The 24,327-nt window shown below is 38.0% G+C and overlaps 1 protein-coding gene across 3 annotated transcripts in view; it reads right to left on the bottom strand.

Annotated features, from left to right (window-relative positions):
- The window catches only part of Myo1b (myosin IB), a 149,202-nt gene that overhangs the window by 68,476 nt on the left and 56,399 nt on the right, over nt 1–24,327 (bottom strand). For all 3 annotated transcript variants that reach the window (XM_013029657.1, XM_013029665.1, XM_013029672.1), the window contains exons 3-6: nt 24,016–24,110; nt 15,148–15,252; nt 12,628–12,674; nt 6,331–6,394 (exon numbers count right to left, since the gene is read on the bottom strand). In XM_013029657.1, coding sequence (XP_012885111.1) covers nt 6,331–6,394; nt 12,628–12,674; nt 15,148–15,252; nt 24,016–24,110 — 311 coding nt within the window. The remainder of the gene's footprint in view (nt 1–6,330; nt 6,395–12,627; nt 12,675–15,147; nt 15,253–24,015; nt 24,111–24,327) is intronic.

The raw sequence follows: 24,327 nt of genomic DNA, 5'->3' as shown, positions 1-24,327 counted from the left end.
CAGGAGTAAGAGGGAGCACAAAAATGTTGGGACAAAAGGTAAACAAATGTAGCAGTGATATTTACTTAGACATTATATTGAAAATGAACTACACAACTGTGGGGAGGGGGTTTGGGAGGGAAAAATTGGGAGAAAACAAGCTAAGAGATGACACTGTTCAAAAAGAAATGTACTCTTTATCTGACTAATATAACCTCTACCTATCACTTTTACATTTAATAAAATCTAGTAGTTGAAACTAGATAATGTATATCCTTTTTTTGATGACTTGTGACCCTAAAGATTACACATTTTAAAACCACCAGTGTTTACTGTCCTGTTTTTCAAGACACTGAGTTCTGATTCACTGCTAGGCAACCTCCTACTCTACTTCAGAGCACATAATCCCAGGGAAAACCAGGGACCACACAGATTAGGGTTTCCGTGAGGATTTGTTACTACAGTCAGTTTCACTTCGAACCAAAAACTTTGCCATTACAAAATTAAAGATATGAAAGAACAAAGCTGATCTCAATTTAAAAGAGAAATGTTCCATATCCTACAAAACGATATGAATGTGCCACATACAGATAAAACAATATGCCATGAGACAGACACATGAAAGTATGGCATTAAGTGTATGATAAATTCCAAAGAAATGTAAAACAAAAAGAATCAATAGTAAGCTACTCAATCTTCAACTTTCCCTATGAAGAAGGGCTGGGTCAATTCTTCCTGCTTCATGATTTCCTGTGGAAAGAATCTTCTTTAGGATAACTCTAGCCTCTCCTAACCCTTCACTTCTCTTGGGGGCAGAAGGACTCTGCTGAACAATGAAGTTTAGAGGAGACAGCCATGTACACGAGGCTCAGCTCTTTTGGGCCCCCTGCATGGTTCTGCTCTGCAGTGCTACAAGATGAATGGAGTAATCCTTACTAGGAAAGGCCAGTTCTATCAATGACTTCCTAGAGACCAAACTGCCCCAGGACTATTAGCACACTTAATGTATTTGGGTGATAAACCAAAGTCACTTTTTTCAACCTTGCCTTTGGCAGTAAGTAAGCAAGCCATTTCTCTCCAACTTGATTCCCATGCCCACATTTCACCTGTTTCTAAAACAAAGTGAAGGAAAGGATATTAGTTATCAGACCTCTGTGCCAGTTAATTTAAGCTGTATAACCAACCAACCTCAAATCTCAGTAGCTTAAAGCGCTACCATTTATTAGCTTCTGACTCTGAGAGTCAGCTTGGCAGTTCTGGTTGGAGCCAGCTTGGCTGACCTTCGCTGGGCTTGCTATAGCTGGCAGTATGTTGGCCAGTTGACTATCAGCTGACCTATGATACTTTCATTCTTCTGTCTGACAGTTCATTCCACATGCTGCTCCTCATCCTGCAGAGAAGGCCAAGTACACTCACAGGGTATTGATGAAGGATCCTAAGGACAGCAAGAGAGGACAAAATCCAATACATAACCACTTTTCAAGACTCTGGTTATGCTGTATTTGCTAACTGTTCCAATGACTAACACAAAACTGATATCAAAGTCCTGAGTCAATGAGAAAGAGGACTATTCAAGAGTATACACACATTGGGACCATTTCTGAAAATTAATGTGTCACATTGTGGCTATTTCAAATAAAAGGGTCACAAATCAGGTGACACTTTCCCGGTTAGAGGAAAACTCTGTTCTCTCCTCCTGAAGTAAGTCAAGGTGGTTAACTATACTGGACAGCAGGAGTGACATAACATGTGACTTACCAAAGTAGGCAGACCTCCCCCAGTTTCTCTTAAAACACTTGCTGTCATGACTGAACCTAGCTGAAAGAAGCCCAAACCACACAGGAAGGACACATGGAGGGGGGCTCCAGTCCTGGAATCCTTCCAGCCAGAGCCTGACATTGCATGAATGACAAAACCTCCAGAGAATCTCATTTTCAGTTCTGCAAGTCACTCCCAACCATCTCAGTGTTCCCAGCTGAAGACCCACATATGGTTGGGACAAACCAACCCTGCCATGCTCCACCCACAGCCCCATCAGACCACTTAACAGGGCTAGTATTTTACATTTAAGCTGAGACGTTCCAGGGATAAGTAGAGTAAATATACCACACACACCACATATGCCTCCCATCAGAAGTCACAGAATCTTTTTTTTTTAAGCTGAGCTAAAAAGAAAGCAAGAGATACAATTCAGCTATTGATAATTTCACTTGACTTCCTAAGATTTAGAAAAGAAATGTTAGATTGAGAGGCAATGAATAATTAGGAGAAAATTATCCAGTAACTTATTTTTCAACAATATTCTCAACTCTATGGAATTAAATTATAATTAAATCCATAAATAAGTGTATGTGTCTGTGTGTGTATATCGGATGTCAGTGGTATTTTAGATTCAGCAATAAACCACATTCAGTCTCTGTCTAGTGGTGGCAGGCAAGGAGATACATCTGGCACATGGGCCACATAAGGCTCATGAAATCATTTGGTACACAATGGGACAGACACATATGCCTCTTATATGTTTCCTGTTTGCTGTCTGAGGTCATCTGCCTACACTGATAATTTTGAATGGCTTGTGAATATTATAAATATCCAAATAAATGGCAGAAAAAAGTACCCTGTCCCTGGAGCGGTATATATTTGGCAAAGAGCTAAAGACACTGAACAAATCAATAGTGAAGAAATACAGGATTTATTTAATGTTTACTGTGTACTAGGTAACAAAAAAATATTTTTAGCTGCTAATAGATAAGTCCTCACACAACCTGAGATCAGTGATCTTATTGACATTTCAAAAAAAAAAGACATCAACAGAGAAGTAACTGGATGTCTTTTTGTTTAGGCATTAGAGATCACATTGAATGGACCAATGAGAGTTTCATGAATACACCCTACATAATGAGGCAGAAGAATAAGAACTGCCTGTACTCAATCAACCCCAGCCTCACTTCTAGCACTGATATACCTACTATGTGTCAGGATACACTAGTCCTTGACACCCCACTAGGAACAGAACAGCTATAATTCTTGCCCTTACTTTATTTATATAGATTGAAATCAGAAAATATTTCCAAAGCAGATAGCTCTCTGTGCTATTCTCTACCACATAAAAATGCTTTGAGATCTATAGCACATTTTTTACACAATATAAATTGTCACCAATTGCCACAGATAAAAGGTGTTACCCAAGAACATTAAAAACAACAGATTTCTCAAATTGTCATTTATAACACTAGATAGGATTCTAGATCCTGAATTACAAATGTTTAAAAAACTATTTGATCAACAGCCTTAATAAAGTAGGGAACTGTCACTTCCTATTAGATCAACCACTGGATATGTCTCGTTTTTCTCTGCTATACTGAAAAAACTATCTGTCATTTTCTACTTTAGTTACATTTCTCTCTTAATGACACCAAGTAAGTAACTCTCAAGTAAATTCTAGACTTAAATTCTATAGCGCATCTATTTTAGAAAGTGAAAGATAATGGCTTTCTTTTCCACTTCCTGGTAATACAGCTGGTTATGGGAAGCTCATGTCTCTTTCAGGGAAATAATTTACTAAACAGCTGTTGGAAAGGAGATAACATACACTTCCTACAAGATGACAAACCTTGCATTCTTCAGGTTACATGAAGCTAAACTGTAGCATCCTGGAAAGAATTCTAGTGGATTTACCTACTGGTTCACATCCCCTTAAGCCAGAAGCAGCCATTCCTATGGCCACTTATGAGTCAGCCCTCCATCTTTAGAGGGTGAAATTCCTGTAAAGAATGTGCTCCTCACCACTAATGTGCTCCTTTCCTCTCCAAAGCAAAGGATACTCAAATAGCAGGGTGTTCCCACTACCACCAATTTCAGTGCAATTTTTCACTGTGGGAACAAATGGTAATAAACACCATATGAAATCCATTCCTGATGATACATTAATTTAAACTAGGAAAGAACTGAGTGTTTAGTATTTATTCTCCATGGATACTACAAGAATGAAGAGTCAAGAAGACATTTCTATTTACAACTTACAGCTCTGCAATTCAAAATGAAAGCTATTTTGTCATAATAAAGTATCTCCCAATTATTTTCTTACAATCCTCAAGAGCAATATTGATTAAGTCATTCCAGAATGTTTGGCTCAAGTGATATAAAAAAATAGTAAACTAAGGCTCATTTAAAAAAGAGTATTATTAGTATAATGACTAGAATTTATATGCTTTGTAAAAAAAGAAAAAAGAAAACACTATATTCATACATATCTTTCACAATTAAAATGAATCATTTCTGAAAAAAGTGGTCTTGGAATCAGCTACTACATGTTGTGACAGGAACTTGCCTGACAAGTTTGGCAGGAGTTATACTCATTTATCACTGGTTTTTGCTTACATCATACTTAGTTTGTGTAAGTATTTTGCTTCCATATTTGGCATGTAAAATCATCTAACCTAAATAACACTATCCTATCGAATTTCATTTCATATTAAAACTTACTCTGCAAGGGATTTCTCTAGCAAATGGGTTCTTACAAATATGAATAGTCCCAATGAACAGCACATAAAAGTTTATCATCAGGTAAATCAAAATTGAAAATAAAATAACTTAAGAACTATAGAATGAGAGGGACCATAGAACTCATCCAACTCATTTCTATCATTTCAAAGATGAAGACACTAAAACTCTAGTGAGTTACTATCTGAGCCATGGTGAAACTTTAAAAAAAAAAAAAAAAACAGCATTGGGCTGGGAAGATGGCTCAGTGGTAGAGTGTTTGCCTTGCATGCATGAGGCCCTGGGTTTGATTCCTCAGCACCACATACACAGAAAAAGCTGGAAGTGGCACTGTGGCTCAAGTGGTAGAGCACTAGCCTTGAGCTGAAAAGAAGAAAGAAAGAAAGAAAGAAAGAAAGAAAGAAAGAAAGAAAGAAAGAAAGAAAGAAAGAAAGAAAGAAAGAAGGAAGGAAGGAAGGAAGGAAGGAAGGAAGGAAGGAAGGAAGGAAGGAAAAGCAGCATTATAGCATTCCAAGATTATTTGGAACACCAAGTTTCAAATGGCACTGCTTTGGCTCTCTGGCTGATCAGGAAGTATTTGGGGGCACTCTAGGTGAGCAGGGGTTCTAGGCTATTCATCTCCTCTTTGACCATATAACCATTCATTTTACATAGCTGGGGTTCAACAAAGTAAGCAATCAGCTCTAAATTCTTTTGTCAGCTCTGCCATTTTTTGTCTAGTCAATTAAATGATTTTTTTCTCATTCTAACAATCCAAATAGTGCTCTGGAGTCATGAAGGAATGGGAAATTTGATGCTGTGGTCCTCAATTCAAAATATTCAAGAAGATACCAGACTGTGGCTGGGTAGAGTAGAGTATGATAAGTGTTTTGTACAGATCTCCAAACTAACCATTCAAAAAATCAACACAAGCAGATATTCAGGGTAATGCCATGGGTACTGACTCTGAAACACTGACATCAGACCTATGGGCTAGTGTGGCACTCTCATACCTGCTACAGAAAATTGCACCTGCCTTTATCTCAGGATTATTTTTTTTTTTTTTGGAGAGGAAGGGTCAGTGGCGGGGCTTAAGCTCTGGGCCTGGGAGCTATCCCTGAGCTCTTGAGCTCAAGTTGAGCACTCTACCACTTGAGCCACAGGACCACTTCCAGTCTTCTGGTGGTTAATTGGAGATAAAGAATCTCACAGCCTTTCCTGTCCGGGCTAGCTTTGAACAGTGATCCTCAGATCTCAGCCTCCTGTAGCTAGGATACAGGTGTTAGCCATCAGTTAAAAGTTTTTTTTAACTTTTGGCAGAACACATTTCATTTCAACAGTTATAGTCATATTTAAAGGAGGTTAATGAAGCTGTGTTCTACCTAACAGTATATCACATTTCAAGCTTTCAAACTTGTAAGTATATTGAAACAAAAGCAAAATTTCTTAAAATCACACTTTAAGAACAGACCCACTCCTTGTATTGGGTATTAGGGAAAAAACATAAGGTAAGCTCAGTTGTAGAGAGGCTCCCTCATGTATGTGAAGCCCTGGGTTGGATCCTCTGCATCACAGAACAAATACACAGACAAATAAATAAATAAGTAAATGAAAATCAAGTACTTACATTGTGTTTTTAGACATACACATATATACCTATATACATGTATGTGTCTATGTGTATGTGTAACCATTTCATTATCTTCAAAATATGTATAAATTATATCATATTACAAAGCAAAGTTTGAAATGCAAAGGTTAACTGTCTACATATAAGAAAAAGAACCATTTTAATATCTATCTTAAAGACTTAGGTATTTAAATTATTCTATTTATAAATACTTTAAGAAATTGACATAAAATACTCACAGTTACTTATCACACCTCCCAGTGGATCACCTTTAAAGTCAAATTCAATATCCATGTATTTGCCCTGTTAGAGAAAGAGTTGGTGAGTTTTCCAGATCACCTCAAAGTAGTTAATGTACATGTTAAGGATAGCAAGTCCCTATGTTCATGCATTTCTTTTAAGTGTAGTTAAGAAAGTCAGGGTATAAAACCAGAATGCCAAACAATATACCTCTATAAATAATTCATGCTAAATACCTCATTAGCTCAAAGTTAATCTAGGCTGTTGCTAAATTAAGAACAAATCTTAGACATCATGTGGTTTTTTCATTTCAGACATGTTTTTCAAGCTTCAGAGTGTATGTCCTCAAATCAAGAATAAATACTGGGAATAAAGTAGTCCTTCCATATGCACTGATGGGGAAATACAATGATTTCATTTTTATAGGAAAAACACAGTTTAAGCCATAGTTACAAATTGCAAATATATCAAACGGGTTGAAATGCAACAAATAACAAACGCTATTTCTTATATATACTCCAATCAAATATTTGATTATGTGGTGTAAATGGCTCTGAATCAAAGACTAATTGTTGATTTTTTTGGCTTTTATCCTATTTAACATAATAATATATAACCTAAGTTCATATTGTACTTTATAGATGGTATCTTGAAATAATATACACATAGTTTAATACTGTGATTTAAAAAAAATTCGTTTATAATTGCCTGGTTTAACCCAGACAGCTGTTTCTTGTTTGTAGCAGGGTATGTTGGGTTAGTAACTGAAGCCTTTGATTTTGTTTCATGTCTTACCTTAGTCAAACTCCAATAGATAGTTTGTATGTAACTCTCCCTACGAATTAATTTTCCAAATGATAGGAAGAGAGACTAAACAGAACTACATGCAGCTCCATTAACAATGTAATTGGTGGCTTTTTATTGGCTTACGCAATGCTCCTTCCCCATCTCCTTTTCCATGGCATCCACCTTCTTAAGTTTTGTTCATTAAACAAACATCTACACCAAGCACTTCCTCCATGCTAAAGGAAAAGTAGGCACAAGAAAACACAAGACATCCTTCCCCCCCAACACCTTCAGGAACTGAAAGGAGTACATAGGACATTCCATTAGGGGAGTATATACTCTACAGTGGGTCATGATATGGACAAATAGCAAGGGGTGGGGACAAGGGGAGAACAAAGTGTTTGTTCCAGCTGAAATACCAAGTCTCAGTAGTTAGGAAGACAAGGAGACAGGAGAGTACACCAAGAGTAGACAGAAGAACTGGCATCTGTTAGGACAGTCAGTGAGGAATTGAGGCTAGAAGTTGGAGCACGTTGTGACTCTTGAGATACTCTTCTGACAGCAGGCCACATCTTTGAAGACCTGCCAGTTTACAAGATCCACCTAGGTGGTGTGGAATGGACTGAAATAGAGCAAACCCAGACATATTATAGGTACCTCCTACAATTAGAGAAGTTTTGGTGGCTTCAAGACTTAGTAACAAAAGACAAAAGCAAATGAAATTGAGAGCTGAACAGAGAACCACAATGAACTTGGGTTGGGTGTAGGAGATGACAGAGGATAAGAGGCTCCAGGAACATGGTGTAGGCAACTGTGTACAGTGAAGTGCTCCATGATCGTAGAGATACAAGAGACAAAGAAGCTAAAGAGACAGTGAGACAGGAGTTGGAATGCTTTTCATTGTGACAGTGTATAAGTACATATATATGCACAAGTGAGCCACAGAACACAGGATTAAGTCAGTTTTGAGGGCCTGGATGATCATGATGATGATAATGATGACTTATTTGAAGATTTATCTCAAAGAATAAGAGATGTGAAGAAAGCAAAATGAACACCACAGTGAACAGAAAAGGAAGCCATGAGACAGTAGAGAGAATCCCTGTGATAATAGTCCTAATGCTGTGCAGCTACATCCCAATTCCTCACCAAAAGCTTGTGTGTGATCTTATCATTAGTCTACTTGGAAATAATCAGCAGTTACCTGTCACTTATATGTAAAATATTGGACTCTAAAAGCAATATTTCTTAGGGTCTTCCAGCTGGGGCCCTGACCTGTCTTTCCAGTCCTTGGTTCTAAGACTCTTTCACATACCCTCTTGTCTAGCAGCCCTAAGCTCTAGCAAAGTCAGGCGCCTCTCTCTCTCTCTCTCTCTCTCTCTCTCTCTCTCTCTCTCTCTCTCTCTCTCTCTCCAGGCTTCTGAAAGCTGTATTGGCAGCACTTCATACTCCTGATTTTAATGCACTTGAAACTAACAGGCTCTTTTAGACTGCCTGCTGCCACAGAGTCCTCAGCTTTTCCTCTAACTATCCAAAAACCTTCACTTGTTCCTTTCTAGGGAACTTAGAATTTTAGGGATTGTTTTAATTGTCTTCAGATACATTCAATCATTCTAACTAGTATGTAAGCTTCTTATTAACAGATACTTTTTCATCAATAAATACCTTGTAGTAAGTTATCTACTATGGTGCCAGACACTGTCCTCGCTCCTACAACCATCATGATATCCAAGGAGGTCAGGGTACTCATTCTCATGGCCTCTACTAATGTCTCAACTCAATGATCATGTAAGTGAGGTAACAGAATACAGTCATTCCAGACTAAGATTAAGAACATAAAAGCAGGATGAATTCACAGAGCCTATGAAAGGTGTCGTGGAATTGAAGGTGACATACATGATACACAATGCTGCTGGCCATGCACAGGTCTGGGGACAGGGCATACAACACAGAAGGACATGAAAATGCAAAGGCCTGGGGCCCTGAAGTGCTGGCTGAGAGTCACAAAGGCAAATCTAATTCTGGAAGACACGGAGGTAAAGCAAAAGAACACAGAGACGAGCTACCAACAGGACATAGGCCCAGCTCATGCCAGTCCTGAGCCTTGACATGAGCTTGCATTTTATTCTAGATGCAAGAAGGTATCACGGGTACCTATCTACTACCTAAAGTAATGATCAACTTAAGTCTGGAGAGACTGAGGAAAGATTGCAGGCCTCAGGGGAGATGCAGGTAGACAGATTCATGCTTATGGTAAGTGATGTAGCTCACACTTGTAATCCTAGCTATTCAGGAGGATGAGATCTGAAGATCATGGTTTGAAGCCAGCCCAGACATAAAAACCATGAGATTCTTATTTCCAAGTAAGTACACACAAAAAAGTTGGAAGTAGAGTTATGGTTCAAGTATAGAGCACTAATGTTAAGCAAAAAAGCTCAAGGACAATATCTAGGACTTCAGTCCATGCTCCAGGACTGGCACCAAAAAATAAAAATTAAAAACACCAACTCAGTCTAATTTTGATATTTTCAAAGTCTTACTAAATGAAAGATTGGCTCATGACATTTCCCCAACTCTGCATGTTCTTCCCTATGCTCGCTCCAGTCCTATCTTGGTGCTTTTTACATACTAGATGCAGTATGTATTACCCACTCCCAGAAGACTTTGGTCAAACAAAAGTAATGATACTCAGAGCCTTATTTTATTTGCAAAGCCATCAAGTCTCTTTCTTAAAAGAAATATATCTGTACGTCTGGGTGAAGAGGGGGATACTGTAAGGCACTTCTATGGATCCATTGGTCATACAAATGTCAGCTAAGATCAGAATATATTAACTACAACCTAATAGGCTCGATCAGTTTTCAGGGTAGAGATCAAGACATGTATTCTAGGTTCCCCAAACACAGCTAAATGAACTTTAATTTCCCTGGAATGTATGCACAGGGTGCAAAACCAAGTGTTATTTAAATAGAGTAGCTTTCAATATGGTAGTCCTATTATAAAATTATAAAAAGTATTTGGGTGTATTATTAGTCTACTCACAGATCACAAAACCTAGAAGTTACTAAAAACTGGGCACAGAATGATTTCCCCTCTCAAGTGTTAATCTCATATCTTAATGCCTGTGTTATAAGAGGATTTCTCTGAAGCCACTTAATAAGTTAAATCACTTGTCAAGTCTTTCACTAGATTTTAAATGTCACTAGGTAGTAATGATCTTTTAAGCAATATGGTTTTCTGCATTTGTATTGTTCATGTATTAAATATAGTTGTAAATACTTAAAGTATGTGGACATATCTTGACAACAAAACAAAAATTCTATCACAAAGAAGCTTCATCATTAGAATTATCTGCCCACATTTCAATTCTAATTCTATTTATGCAATGAGATTAGCCATTAATACTCCATATGAAAAAGCATGGATCAAATCAGTCATAACAGCCTAATGGGCTAATCCAATGCAAAACATTCATAGCCTTAGAATTAGGAACTTCTTTAGCTCTCCGCATTTTTAAGCTATAGAAACTACCTCCACCTGAGGTCATTCTCATCCCCAAGCACTGAGCATCTCAATGAGGAAAAAGCAAAGAGGGAACTAAAAAGAAGAGGGGGAAGATTAGGAAGGATATCTCCAGTAGGGAGGCATTATCAAAAATAGTCTCCAAGCCTGGAACCAAAGGCTTCCTCCTGTAATCTGAGCTACTCAGAGGCTGAGATTTGAGGATTGAGGCTCAAAGCCAGCCCAGGTAGGAAAAGTTCATGAGACTTTTATCTCCAATAAACTACCAAAAAGCCAGAAGTTGAGCTATAGGTCAAAGGTAAAGCAAGCCAAAATAGCTCAGAGACTGTGCCCAGACCCTGAGTTCAAGCCTCAGGACTGGCTAACACAAATATAAAAAAAAAGGTCCCTAATGTCACTAGTAATGCACGAGGAAAGTCAGCTAATAAAGCAAATGATATTTTTGATATTTTAAAAAATGTACAGCCAGGTACCAGTAGTTCACATCTGTAATCTAGCCACTTGCAGATCACAACTCAACGCCAGCCAAGGCAGGAAAAAGCTATGAAGCTTGTATCTCCAACTAACCACCAAAAAAGCCAGAAGAGAAACTGTGGCTCAAGTGGCACTAGCCTTGAGCAAATAAACTCAGGGACAATGTCCAGACCCTGAGTAGAGGCCTTAGGACCAGCATGCACATGCGCACACACGCACACACACACATACACACACACGAAAATGTACAAATCACAGAAGAAAAAAATCAAAACACCACTATCACACTCAGCACATCTGCCTGGAATATGCTGGGGCAGTGTTAGTGTCTCTCTGAAGTCCGGAGGCAGGAAGGAATATGGCATAAAGAGGCTCAAATATCCCACTGAACGAAACACCTTCTGGGCAGTGATAAGAGAGGAGGCTAGAAACATGTCAACAACCAGGTTCTTCCTAGCATTTTCCAATTCAATCAAGGCAAGGCTTCAACATGCTTTGGCTTTTACTATATATAACTCTATCTGTACACATACACACACACACACACACACACACACACACACACCTCTCCACACCATTCCATTTCTCACCAGTCCTAACTCTATCTGTATACACACACACACACACACACACACACACACACACACACACACACACACACACACCTCTCCACACCATTCCATTTCTCACCAGTCCTAACTCTATCTGTATACACACACACACACACACACACACACACACACACACACACACACACACACACACCTCTCCACACCATTCCATTTCTCACCAGTCCTATTTTACCTCTATATACGTTTCAGAGTACTTCCCATCCTTTCTGGGACCGCCCAATAAGAGAGAAGATGATGTAGTATATAAACTTAACACTTAAATTTAGTTTTCTTTTTACCCAATATCTAAGTTTAATTTTAATTTCTAAATACTAAAACTCAGATAATTCAAAACTTATCCTAAATAAACTCACTTAAATTATTCATGTAATTTTATGATTGGAGAAATCAAGAAAGCTTGATAAAATACATTACTCTAAGAATACTTACAAAGGAAAATTTCAGAAAGCAATTATACACATACATATATCCATATAAATATATGTATATGTCCATATATAATGTATTATATATCATGTATTATCTATGAAATAGATAATATATGAAATAATATAAATATATAATAAAATGTATAACAATATATAATATATTATATATCCATGTGATGTATTATATAACATATAATATATAATTATATATGATATGTATATAAAATAGATAATATAATGTATACATTATATAATAAACCTATAATTATATAATAAATCTATAATCTAATTATAGTATATATTATAATTCTGATAGAATTTTCGGTATATCAGTAGATGGTTCTCTTCTCATTTTAAAAATGTATGTATTGAGAAATATTAAACATCTATTGATTGTTTAAACATATTCAAACCAAATATTAATGTTAATACTTAAACTTGTACAAATACTCACAAATCTAGAGGAGTTGTCATTCCTTACAGTTTTGGCATTTCCAAAAGCTAGTAAGAAAGAAATAGATGCAAGGTTGAAACGGACAGAATTTCAAGCAGAAAAATAAAGCAAATATAGCATTTGACATCTATAATTCCTGACAAATTCAACTTGTAGCAGTGACATTTCTGTACAAAATTTTCATGACATACATTTAATAAAAGTTTTATTATACATCCAGAGGAAAAGGAGGCATTTCTATAATTCATGGAATCATGCAAGTATTACACTAAAGATAATCTTGCCTGAGTCAAGCACCTTTGAACTCTATAAAACAGGAGTCAGGAGTGGACAGCCAGCAAAGCCTCCATTCTTCCTCCATGACCGTCAGTGAACAAAGTTATTTAATTAATTACTTCGCATTTCCAAAGATTTTATGGAGCTAGAAGATTCCTGACCAGAGAAGGAAGAAAAACTTAAAACTATTTAATAATTTTGAAATATGTGATTAATTATATAGCCCTGAAATACAGAAAGCATAACACTAAGATTTGGAAATGACAGTCATTTCCAATAGTATAAAAGTTTCATTAGTTCATGGTTTCATTAGTTCATGTCTATCACGTTGTAAAACATTTTGGAAAAGAAAAGGAAGCTAAATTGGCCCATAATGCAAACTACAAGGCTATTCCCATCTTAGTTATTCAGAAAAAAAAAAAAAATCCTCTATGGGATTCCCTTTTAAATGAGGGCCCATGAGAGAATCACATGGCGATACTGCCCCAGGTTGAGAATGCTCCTATTAACAAAGGTGAAAACAGAATGATTAGGTGAGAAGGTTGCTTTTTCATGCCTGTTTACAAAACTCCAGCAAATTCACCTGGGAAAATGGCAACAGGGTGATTATTATTATTATTAAGAGGTATAAACTTAAGACATATAAATAGAAGGAACACCTATTTGATGCAGTACATCTCAAACTTTAACATGCAACCCTATCAGCTAAAGATCTTATTAAAGGCAGACTCAGAGTCAGTGGGTCTAGGGAAGGATATGAAATTCTACATTTCCAGCTGGGCACTGGTTGGTGCCTCATGCCTGTAATCCTAACTACTCAGGAGGCTAAGATCGAAGGATTGCAGTTCAAAGACAGCCCAGGTAAAAAAATCCAGGAGACTCTTATCTCCAATAAACCAGGGGGGAAAAATCCTGAAGTAAAGATGTGAGGGACAGTGTCCAGGCTCCTGAGGTCAAGCTCCAGTACCAGAACCAGAAAAACAAAACAAAATCCAAATCTTGAAACAGTTAAATGAAGAGATGTCATTTTCTATAGCTTCTTCATTAGTTAAGGTACTGAGGAGTAAAAAGATCAAAACCAATAGATGTTTCAGTCTTCTTACCCTACCACCCAAATGATAAAAACTCAGGGTAAGTCCATATAATACAATGCTGACACTGAAGCACAGAGTGTGTTTTAGAGTCAAGGCAATGTTCAGGGCTGAGAAGCATATCCAATGGGAAAAAAGGAGCTGACCCTGAATAAAAAGTACAACAGGTGAGGGTTCTGTCTATACAAGGTATACACTATACCCTATTCATACACCTGATTCAGGTGTGGATGAATATACACCTGATTCATCCCTAGCTTCATGTTCTAACCATCTTATGGGTTAAATATCTGTACCCCTCTTCTCACTTGTGTTGATGTTCTAACTCAAAATGATGGTTCTGAGTGGAGGAGCCTTGGAGGTTAATTAGCTTTGGATGAGTCATGAGGATGGTGCACTCATGGAGGAACTAGTGCCCATGTAAGAGGAGACACCTCCGCTCCATCTTGCTTCCTCTCTCAAGGCATGCATAACGAGGTCTTGTGAGCATACAAGGTGGCAACTACTTGCAAGCCAAGAGAAGGGCTCAGAATGTAAACATACTTTGTCAGCACCTTGATCTTGGACTTCTAGCCTCCCAAAATGTAAGAAAATATGTTGGTTTTTTGTTATTGTTGCTTTTTTGTGGGTGTTTTTTGTTGTTGTTGTTGTTTTGCTTAAGACATTTGGCCTGCGGTATTTTGTTTTTGCAGCCTGAGCTGAATAATACAAAGAACTAACTATAGAATGTGAGAGCCCTACAGTCAGTCAGCTTTCCATGGCCCTGAAGAAAACTAGCCCTTAAGTGTTTCCCTATTATGGGCCCCTTTTTCCCTGACAACAGAAATAACAAGCCACAGGTATTATCCTGAATGATAAAATAGCACTACCCCATCAGATGCAAAAACCAATTGATCTCTCTTAAGAAAAAGATAATTAATTCAAATAAAAACTGAACTGGGGGAAAATGTGGAGAAAGCTCGTTTTCCATGAGTAAACTGTTTCCTCAATAAGCACCTGAAGTGTGTGTAGGATGTAGCTTTTTTTGCTCAAGATGTTTTAGCATAAATTTCTCCCCACTCTTCCCAGTGGCCAACATATCCCAGCAAACCAACTGTCCCCAAAACTAAATCTCTTTAAGTTATGTTGACCTAATCGACACAGAACATCCTACCTTCCAGGACTGGGTTGGACTGCAAAAGCTGTTCCTTGACTTGGTTAACTTCTGCTCCTTTCCCACAAACAGCTGCCACATAGGACATAACAAGTTTGCTGGCCTCTGTGGATGAAAACAAGCCACATTAGTCAATTATACAGAATTTTTTTTAATGTGATGAAGACTGGGGGAGAGAGAACACATTAGCAGTGCTTTCAGTTGCTTTTTTTTTTATTCCTCAGAGCAAATAATGTTTGGGAAATCTTTTTCAATGTGTGCAATTTGAATTCAGTGACATGCCACTGGCTCAGATATAATAGGAATTGTGCTTGAAGGTTATCACTGGACTTTTGAAAAGATTGCTTAGTAACACAGTCAACAAAATCTCAGGAGAATTATATTCTTAAAGTAATCAAGTACATTCCACTATTATATTTTGTTTTACAAATGAGTCAATCCAAGAATAACTTGGTAACCTGAGTATCTTTGCCAAATGTGTTTCTAAGGTTGAAAAGAACTGCTCAGAATGTTTCCTAAATCATGTTAGTTTGACCACAATTAAGACAAGATTGATTACTCTTCAATTCCAAAACTAAGCAGCTTTAATGTGAGAACCTGATCAAGCTCTCCAGGGCATGGCCACTTTTTGTATGCTTCACAAGTATCCCGGAAAGTTAAGCTGAGAAAAAACAAAAGTAATACAAAAAAAATACAAAAAAGTTCTTAGCTCAAATTGAAGAGGTGGACAAAGTCTATACTCAGTGGTTTTATCAATCCAAGTTACCTCTCAGGATCTGTGTACTAGAATCTGATTCTTTAAACATCAAATTTCCAAGAATGTTAATAGATACCCAAGTTAAAAGAGTGACCCAGAGTCAAATGACTTTGGGGCCACAATGAGTAACATACTGTGAAGCAAGCTTCCTTATCATGGGGCTTATAGGCTTTTATGTGCTCATGTACATTGTGAGACTCTAGCATCTGTGTTTCCCCAAATTTACTTGCCATGGAATCTGTTTCCTGCAGAACTGTCAAGTTTATAATCAGAATCTAGGAAATGCTCAACTTGTGAATGTAGGCAGAATGAACTTAAACCCCTGTCTGAGTAGTCGAAGCATGCAAACCAATCTTCTAAAACCTGCTTTATCTCAAATGTACTCTAGTGCCACTGTGTGGGCAGGAGACCTTCCCAGACACGAGTGACGCTGCCTTTGCTTAGGGTGTAATGCAGCAGTCCTAACACTGCTGCTTCTCAACGGGAGAACTGCAGGAAGATTTCAGTCCATCTCCCATCACTGAGAAAATCGTGAAGAACTGGAGTGTCACTTTGGATGCATTGTCCACCATGTGTTTTAGGGTCTTTGAGGAACCTGAAAGTACAGTTCACAGGATGTTCACATCATTGAGAATCACACTCAAAACAGGTCACATTCATCTCAAGTCCTAAAATGACTGCTTTTGGAGGAGTAGCATATATGGCACGAGACTGGTAAATGATCTCAGGGAGCTGTGGATTATGGCTCAAGGATGGATCCTTATTCAGTAATTAGTGTTGAAAACCCCTCCAATTTGCTTTCTGGATAATGAAAATGGGTCCAATTAGATTCTCGGGTGGTCTCCCAGTTGACTGCGGCCGTCTCCCTTTACAGACTGTAAGTGTACAATGACAGCCTTTTTTCATCGTTTCTCAAGCTCACATGACACATTCTTTATTGTTTAAAGTTCATGAACCAGATCTCCCCTTGTTCTCAGGGTTTTACTATACAAAAGCTGGTAAGTTATGTGTACATAGTCCTGTTCAGGTCAGGCTGACATGGCCTCTCATACAGAGTCTGCATATGATATCATTTCACTTGAGTCCTGGGAGACACATTTCCCTCTGTGTATGACTGAGGTGGAACTCTTGTTACCACAGGGTATTTCCTTTCTAGGTCCACTGGCTCTCAAGTCTAGGTAAGACTGCCCTGCCCCTAGGGCAAACTTCTCATCTCTTAGTATGAACACTCTAAACATTACATGTATATTCCCAACTTTAGAGTCTACTTCCTCAACCACTCGTCTCCAGGCTTGCTTCCTCATTCTTTTGCCTTCCTAGCAGCATTTTTGCTCCCTACTCTCACAGATATTATTGTGTATACATTCTTTCTTCACATAAATTTCTAGCCTGTCCTTTCACCCACTATAAAAGGAGGAGATAGAGATAGAAAAGATTTAGGAACAAAATAACTATCTTAAACAGGTCACATGCACTTTAGATAAAAGGATAAGTTGCCTCTTAGGTAAACTTACAAGAAACATAAAACATAAAAGGCCTGGGGGTACCTTCTATGAACCTTCTATGGTGAAATCTGTAATTTAGAGCCATCGGAATATTCTGGAAATTCTGGCCTGTCAGAATAGACTAGGGGGGCCAACCATTTCAATAAAGAAGGGGAATCAAGAATGAATAAAAATCTTTTGGTGGTCAATGCTATTGATTTAGCCTCTACATTTTCTGTGCCAGTCCAGGGGCTTAAACTCACCGTCTGGGTGCTATCCCTAAGTTTTTATGCTCAAGGTTAGCATTCTATCACTTGAGCCACAGCTTCACGTTCAGCTTTTTTGGTTGTTAATTGGAAATAATAGTTTCATGATTTTTTCCTACCGGAGGCTGGTTTCTAACTAGCCTCAAATCTCCTGAATAGCTAGGATTACAGGTCTAAGCCAACACCCTACCACTGGCACCTGGCTTTCCAAGAGACCTTTTAATGGTCAGAAATAAAAGAGGTCAAGTTCTCTCAGAATCAAATCTGCCTGACCTTAGGATATGAATTAGGCAATCAAACTTACATAAACTGAAAATATCTACTCATATATAAAAATGGTTTGATTATTTTAATTGAAATTACAAGTAATTTTTACCAATTCAAATCACTGAAATACAATTTTCAAATACAATTCAAGAATATAAAGTCATTTTATAGTTAATTTTAAGTTAACTTTATAGTTAAAGATGTTTTTAACTTTATTTTCCAAATTGTTAAAATAGTTCTATGTTCACATTTTTTAGGATTCTTCACTATTTTCAGAATTTGGTTAATGAATTCATTTTAATGATTCACATTTGGATGCTGGGTATAAAGAGACAATTAAAAAGAAATGTTTAAGCCAGGTATTGGGGGTTTGTGCCTATCACCCTAACTAGTCAGAAGGCTAAGAGCAAAGGGCTTATGGTCTAAAGCCAGCCTGGGCAGAATAGTTTGCAAGACTCCATTTTCAATTATTCAGCAAAAGGACAGGCTCACCTGGTAGTGTACTAGGTATGACCAAAAAAGTTGAAAAGCATCACTGGCAAAATAAATAAATAAAACCTCCAAATTCCAAACAAATTCATCCAGTCTACAAGAGACAATTTTTCTTGATATATTTGATAACTTAGGCAATTCTTGAGGTATTACTTTAGCGAAATGATTAATAATAGTAAGAATGAGTTGTAAAATCCAACAGTTGACGTTTTCATAATATTTCTTCATGGTTATCTCATGAAGCTTTCTGCTTCATTTTTAGTTTCTTCAGTGTTCAAGTTCAAATTAATTTGGAACTCAATTCAAATATTTATACATTTATACAAGTCAAATGTCCATGTATTAACCTTCTGTAAATAGAAAATATATTTCTGAAGAGAATCAAAAATTGACTGTCATACTCCATATTTCAAAATCTAAATTCTATCCTACATTGACTATTAAACATAAATAGGATTTAAAATTGACAAACTGTAATAGTTATACTTAGAACCAATTTCTGATTTATTGCTTTCTCTAACTCACCAATACTTTACATATTCAAATGTATGTATCACATGGCTCTGATGGTTACTTGCTTGAATCTTAAAATCTGCAAGCAGTTACACAAACAAAATATGAAGTCTTTCATGTTAAACTCTTTTCTCACCAGAAAATGGTAAAGCACTTAAGTTTCAACATGAGTATTCTGTTCCTATGGACAAATGACCATTACTGAAATATTTTTTCAAAATATCTAGCCCAGAATGAATTTTTAAGAACAATGGAAAAGAAATATGGATAAAAGGAGGCTTTAACATCATATAAGTGTAAGAGCAAGAAATTAAAATCTGTATGTTTTGGTACTGCTTTAGGCTTTGAATAATAAATGAATTTACACATTGTCATTTAAGTTTTACACTTTGAAAGAGCAGTATGTAAAGGAAAAGGGAAAAGAAATTGTTTCAATTAAGGACATTGGTCTAGGATAAAAAGCTTGGAAATTTCACTCCTAGAACATAAAAAACTCTCCAAGTGGGCTGGGAATGTGGCTTAGTGGTAGAATGTTTGCCTAGCATTCATGAAGCCCAGGGTTCAATTCCTCAGTATCACAAAAACAAAAAAGCCAAAAGTGGCACTGTGGCTCAGGTGATAGAATACTAGCCTTGAGCAAAAGAAGCTGAGGGACAGTGCCCAGGCCTGAGTGTCTCAGGACTGGCAAAAAAACAAAACAAAACAAAAAATAAAAACACCTCCATGTTAACTAGATTCCATTGTTGTGTTGGGAAAAAAATAGGAATAAGCACTGCTTATTTTGAGCTGACTTTCAGTGATTCAAATAAATCTGGAGGTCAATAGGTTTCTAGGGATGTTTTCAGATCATGTGTGTCATTTGCAGATCACTCACAGATCACATTACAGATGTCATACTACACATAGAAAAGGGGCTACTCTTTTACATACAACACTGATTTATTATTATCCTTAAGCTAAGATACTAAGTTGTTCTAAGGGCCAAGCATAGGCAGTTCTGGTGGTTTAGACACTAGAGTAAGACTACTTATATCAACAAGGCCATGTTTGTGTAGTATGAAATAAGCCATCTAGAAGAACATCCTTTTTAGCAGTCCTGAGTCCACAAGACTGCAATAGAACCCATCTGCAGTACATCCAAATTGATGGGACAAGCAGCCAGCAACTGTTCCAACCAGAAAATATTAAAGCCTAGGTCTTGCAATAGGAAATGCAGCCTTACTAAATAAGAGTGATATTTTCATTGAAATAAAATTTCATGTCTCCTACTTCTAAAAGAGCACTAGAGAATCTCTAGTATTTCATACAAAACATGTGGCTCTCTCATACCTGGAGAAGAGAAAAAAAAAACAAAACACCAGAAGCTTGCTATATTTTGTCCTTGAGTCAGCTTAGCTATTCTGCTTCAATATGGATATTTTCAGTGGTGTGCGACACTCATCTGTGTTTAGGCTACAGTAAATCAGTGGCATCTCTGTCACTGACAGTCGGAGAACTATCAAAGACACAAAGTAGGACAAGGTCATTTGGGGTTTAGATCTAAAGGTCTTAATGAGCTAGGCAAGCTGCAAAACTCTTCTAGCAGACGGCTGATGAGTTCCTAGAAACTGATGTAACCGTAAAGTTAGAAACTAAATAATTTATAATGTTTTCTTATGTCAAGATCCTCTCTTAGGCACAGAGATTTATTCCAACGTCCTTGGAAGAATGTAGCTCTGATGGCTCCCTCATGCTCTGCTTCCCTGCCCCCTAGCCATGCCTGAATAGCCTGCCACAAATTATCTGTATCCACGGTAGTGAATTGTGAGTTCACTGCCTAGAAATACTTGGGCACTTTTATGAGGCATGATGAATTTTTTATTTAGCACAGCAGTTGATGAATTAAATAGCACCCAAAAGGACTCAAAGAGTTCATGCCTCTCCCTAAGTGCCCATGTTATATAACCCAGAAGCTTAAGAGCGTCTCTAATGTTTAAGACCAATCATATCACCATCTACTGGGGGGGTAGGGGGGGGCGGGTAATGACCTAGTTAAATTAATTACTTCATATAAAATAAGCCCTCTAACACTACACTGTGCACTGTAGTTCTTTATAAACTGTGAAGTACAGATTCTAAATTAAAAGAGATACTCGATATAAAGTATGAAGCACATTCTAGATCCTCAGTATATGTCAGTTCTAGTTCCATTTATTTGCTTTTCACATTTATTTACGCACACAAAATGTTAATAACTACATGAGCTAAAAAATAAGATTGTTAAATCTGAGAATAAGATGATAGAACATTTGAAAAGCCATCTGGCTTCCTTCTTTCCTCAAGAGTTGAGATGAAACCCTCTTTCTCCAAAAGTCCCCATACTGTCTACATTATCTTCCAACATTTCATCTCCCTTAAGTTATCTTCACAAAATAAGAGACTTTTGAACAACACACAAATTCTAGACTTTATTCAGCATTGGAGTCTTAGTGGCCATTTAAAACAACAGTCAAATCTGAAGCCAATTTTCATTCACTGATTTCAAAAAAGAAAAGAACACAGAAAAAGATAGGAGCAATTCAGTAACACACACATGTCTCTTTCCAGAGTGGTAGGAGATGCTGAAAAGAAGGGCTCAAGGGTAGCAGCCACCAAGGAGTGACAATGTAAAGACAGCTATGGGGAACAGTATCCATTTCCCACTATAGGAGGTTTAGGAATGATGGGCGACTAAAGCACCCAAGAATACAGTTCATGAGGAGTTCTAGGAGCACAATAACTCAGTAATTACAAAAATGCTTGAAGCCACCACGACTGCTCAAGGCCGGCCAATTCACAGACTATTGCGTCTACTTATGAGAGAAGGCTTTAAAATTATAGCAATTTGAAAAGTTTGTTTTGTCTGTTGAAACTAAAATGAAATATTAGGGCTTGTATTTTCTTTTTTTTTTTTTGGTTCGGTCGTGGGGCCTGAACTCTGGGCCTGGGCACTGTCCCTCAGCTCTTCAGCTCAAGGCTGCTCTACCACTTGAGCCACAGCGCCACTTCTGGCTTTTTTCTTTTTGCTTATGTGGTGCTGAGGAATCGAACCCAGGGCCTCAGGCATACAAGGCAAGCGCTCTACCACTGAGCCAACTTCCCAGCCCGGGCTTGTATTTTCTATGCCTTCTTTTATATCATTTTGCTAATATCTGTCAGCCATGGCTGGGAAGAGAGGTAACATAGGACCTCTCCAGCCAAGACAAGCCCTGCTTTTTAGGCTGACACTCCCCCGGGCTCCTAACTCTAGTATGCTGCAAGTAGAATGGCAGCCCGTGAGACATCCATCCATTCTGCAGCAGACAGACAACAAGGACCTAGGAAGGATGAAACCCAGGAACGCAGACAGAGAGAAAAGATTTCAAATGGTGGTTGGGGTAAAGCAACAGGGCAAGTTACTGAGCAGGAAAAATAAGAAGAGGAAACTACACAAGAAGGACAAACTGCTACTAAGAGGCACTGAGGTATTTGGGGTTTTTTGTTTTTTGCTAGAAAGCATGAATGCTAACACTGTGAAACAGCACCAGCCACCTCTGCTCAGATTTTCAGTAAGGAACCCATGAGCCCACTAGGAGATAAGACTCTGTTGGAGGAGCAGGAGGTACAGTGAACAGTTCTGAGAAGGAGAACATCATAACGGACAGGGCTAATTAGCGGGCCTTCTGCCTTCTTGGAATATATGTTCCAAGGGAAATGAAGAACTAGCCAGAACCAATCATACCCACTTCTCATGACTCACTTAGGAACAAATTGATACAATCAGAAAAACATATAGCATTAGTCATGAAGAAGGTTCAAGTTAAAAAAAAAACTAAAGAAAAGGTTTGGGAATATTTTCATGTCTTCTTCCCAAGTGAAAATGAAAAGGAAGCTATCAGAAGCAAACAGGTAGTATAGCAGACATCATCAAAAGCATGGGTGCCAGGAGATACAAGATACCAAAATATAAATGCCTCTGGTGAAAGGTTGAATTTTGTATTTGTCTGGCCTGATTCTTCTTTGATTTTGAAAATGGTAATTAGGTATTTTCAAACCAAGTGAACAAATAACTCTTAACTCAGAATGCAAAATGAAAGGAAAGAAAAGACATCCATACTTTAAACTTCTGTGTGGTTTTCCACACAATGTCAGCTTGGAGACAAACAGGAAGCTGCATTGCTTCTAAGAATGAAATCTGGTTCACATGACAGGACTGGGCAGTGACAAGGAAGGGATAAAAGCATTGTCCCAGATGACCATGTCAGGCTCAAGTTCCCACAAGTTAAAAAAAAAATCTAAATAGTCAAACAGTGGCTATAAAAAGAGGCTGTAAGATAGTAGTAAGAGTTTTCATGTATTTTTTTGTAAAGAAAAAACACATATAAAATATTCAATCTTTTCAGCATCAGAGGGAAACTAGAGTGAGATTAGTATGCCCGATGTCCTTTCTCACTTTTTAGCAGAGATAAGGTGTAGTTATGGCTTCCCAGTGCTGGAGGAGTTTAGCATGTTTTGCAGAAGTGCTCTAACTCTGTAAGGCACAGAGGCTTTGGCATCTTCAAGTAAATGAAAGGCTGTGATGCACCCCCCACAGCCTGCATTAGAAAGGCCTGAATCCAGAATCCAGCTGGGCAGGCACCTGGAGCCTGAGGCCTGTAATCCTAGTTACTCAGGAAGCTGAGATCTGAGGATCTCGGTTCAAAGCCAGCCCAGGCAGGAAAGGTCTTGAGACTCTTATCTCCAATAAACCACCAGAAAACCAGAAGTGGTGCTGTGACTCAAGTGGTAGGGCGCTAGCCTTGAGCTGAAGAGCTAAGGGACAGCACCCAGGCCCAGAGTTCAGCCCCATGACTGACCAAAAAAAAAAGGTCCGAATCCAACTAGACACCACGTTAGGGGACCCTGGTGATACCCTGCCCAATCCACACTGAACACTGCCTGACCATGTCATAGACTCTTGCAAAGCAGAGCTCATTCACAGTGGCCTGTGACAATGTGTGTGCAGCTGCTGAGGTCCCCTAGTTTTCTTTGTTGTCCTTCTATGCAACATTTCCCTTCCACAGAAGGTCAGATTGTCTGGTGGTGGCCTCACCTGTTTTTCCTGCTCCACTTTCCCCGGTAATGAGAATACATTGGTCTTTATCTTGATCACGGAGGGATCTGTATGCTTCATCTGATAGGGCAAAGCTGCAGGGGAGAATGGGGAAAAAATTCTTTAGCATTCAGCTTGTTAGTGTGTTTTTATCAGATATAACTCTGGATTCTTTAAAGAGAGATTCTGATTTTCTCTGGAGAATAGGCGAGGTTATTGCATTTTATTTCTTTCAAATTCTTAAAATACATCATATGTCAATAGAGCCCTACTTTGTTGCCCATATTACTTTTTCCATACATTTTCTATTAG

This window comes from Dipodomys ordii, unplaced genomic scaffold (assembly GCF_000151885.1).
Source record: "Dipodomys ordii isolate 6190 unplaced genomic scaffold, Dord_2.0 Scaffold5, whole genome shotgun sequence".
Lineage (NCBI taxonomy): Eukaryota > Metazoa > Chordata > Mammalia > Rodentia > Heteromyidae > Dipodomys > Dipodomys ordii.
This window is presented reverse-complemented; position numbering and strand designations above follow the sequence as displayed.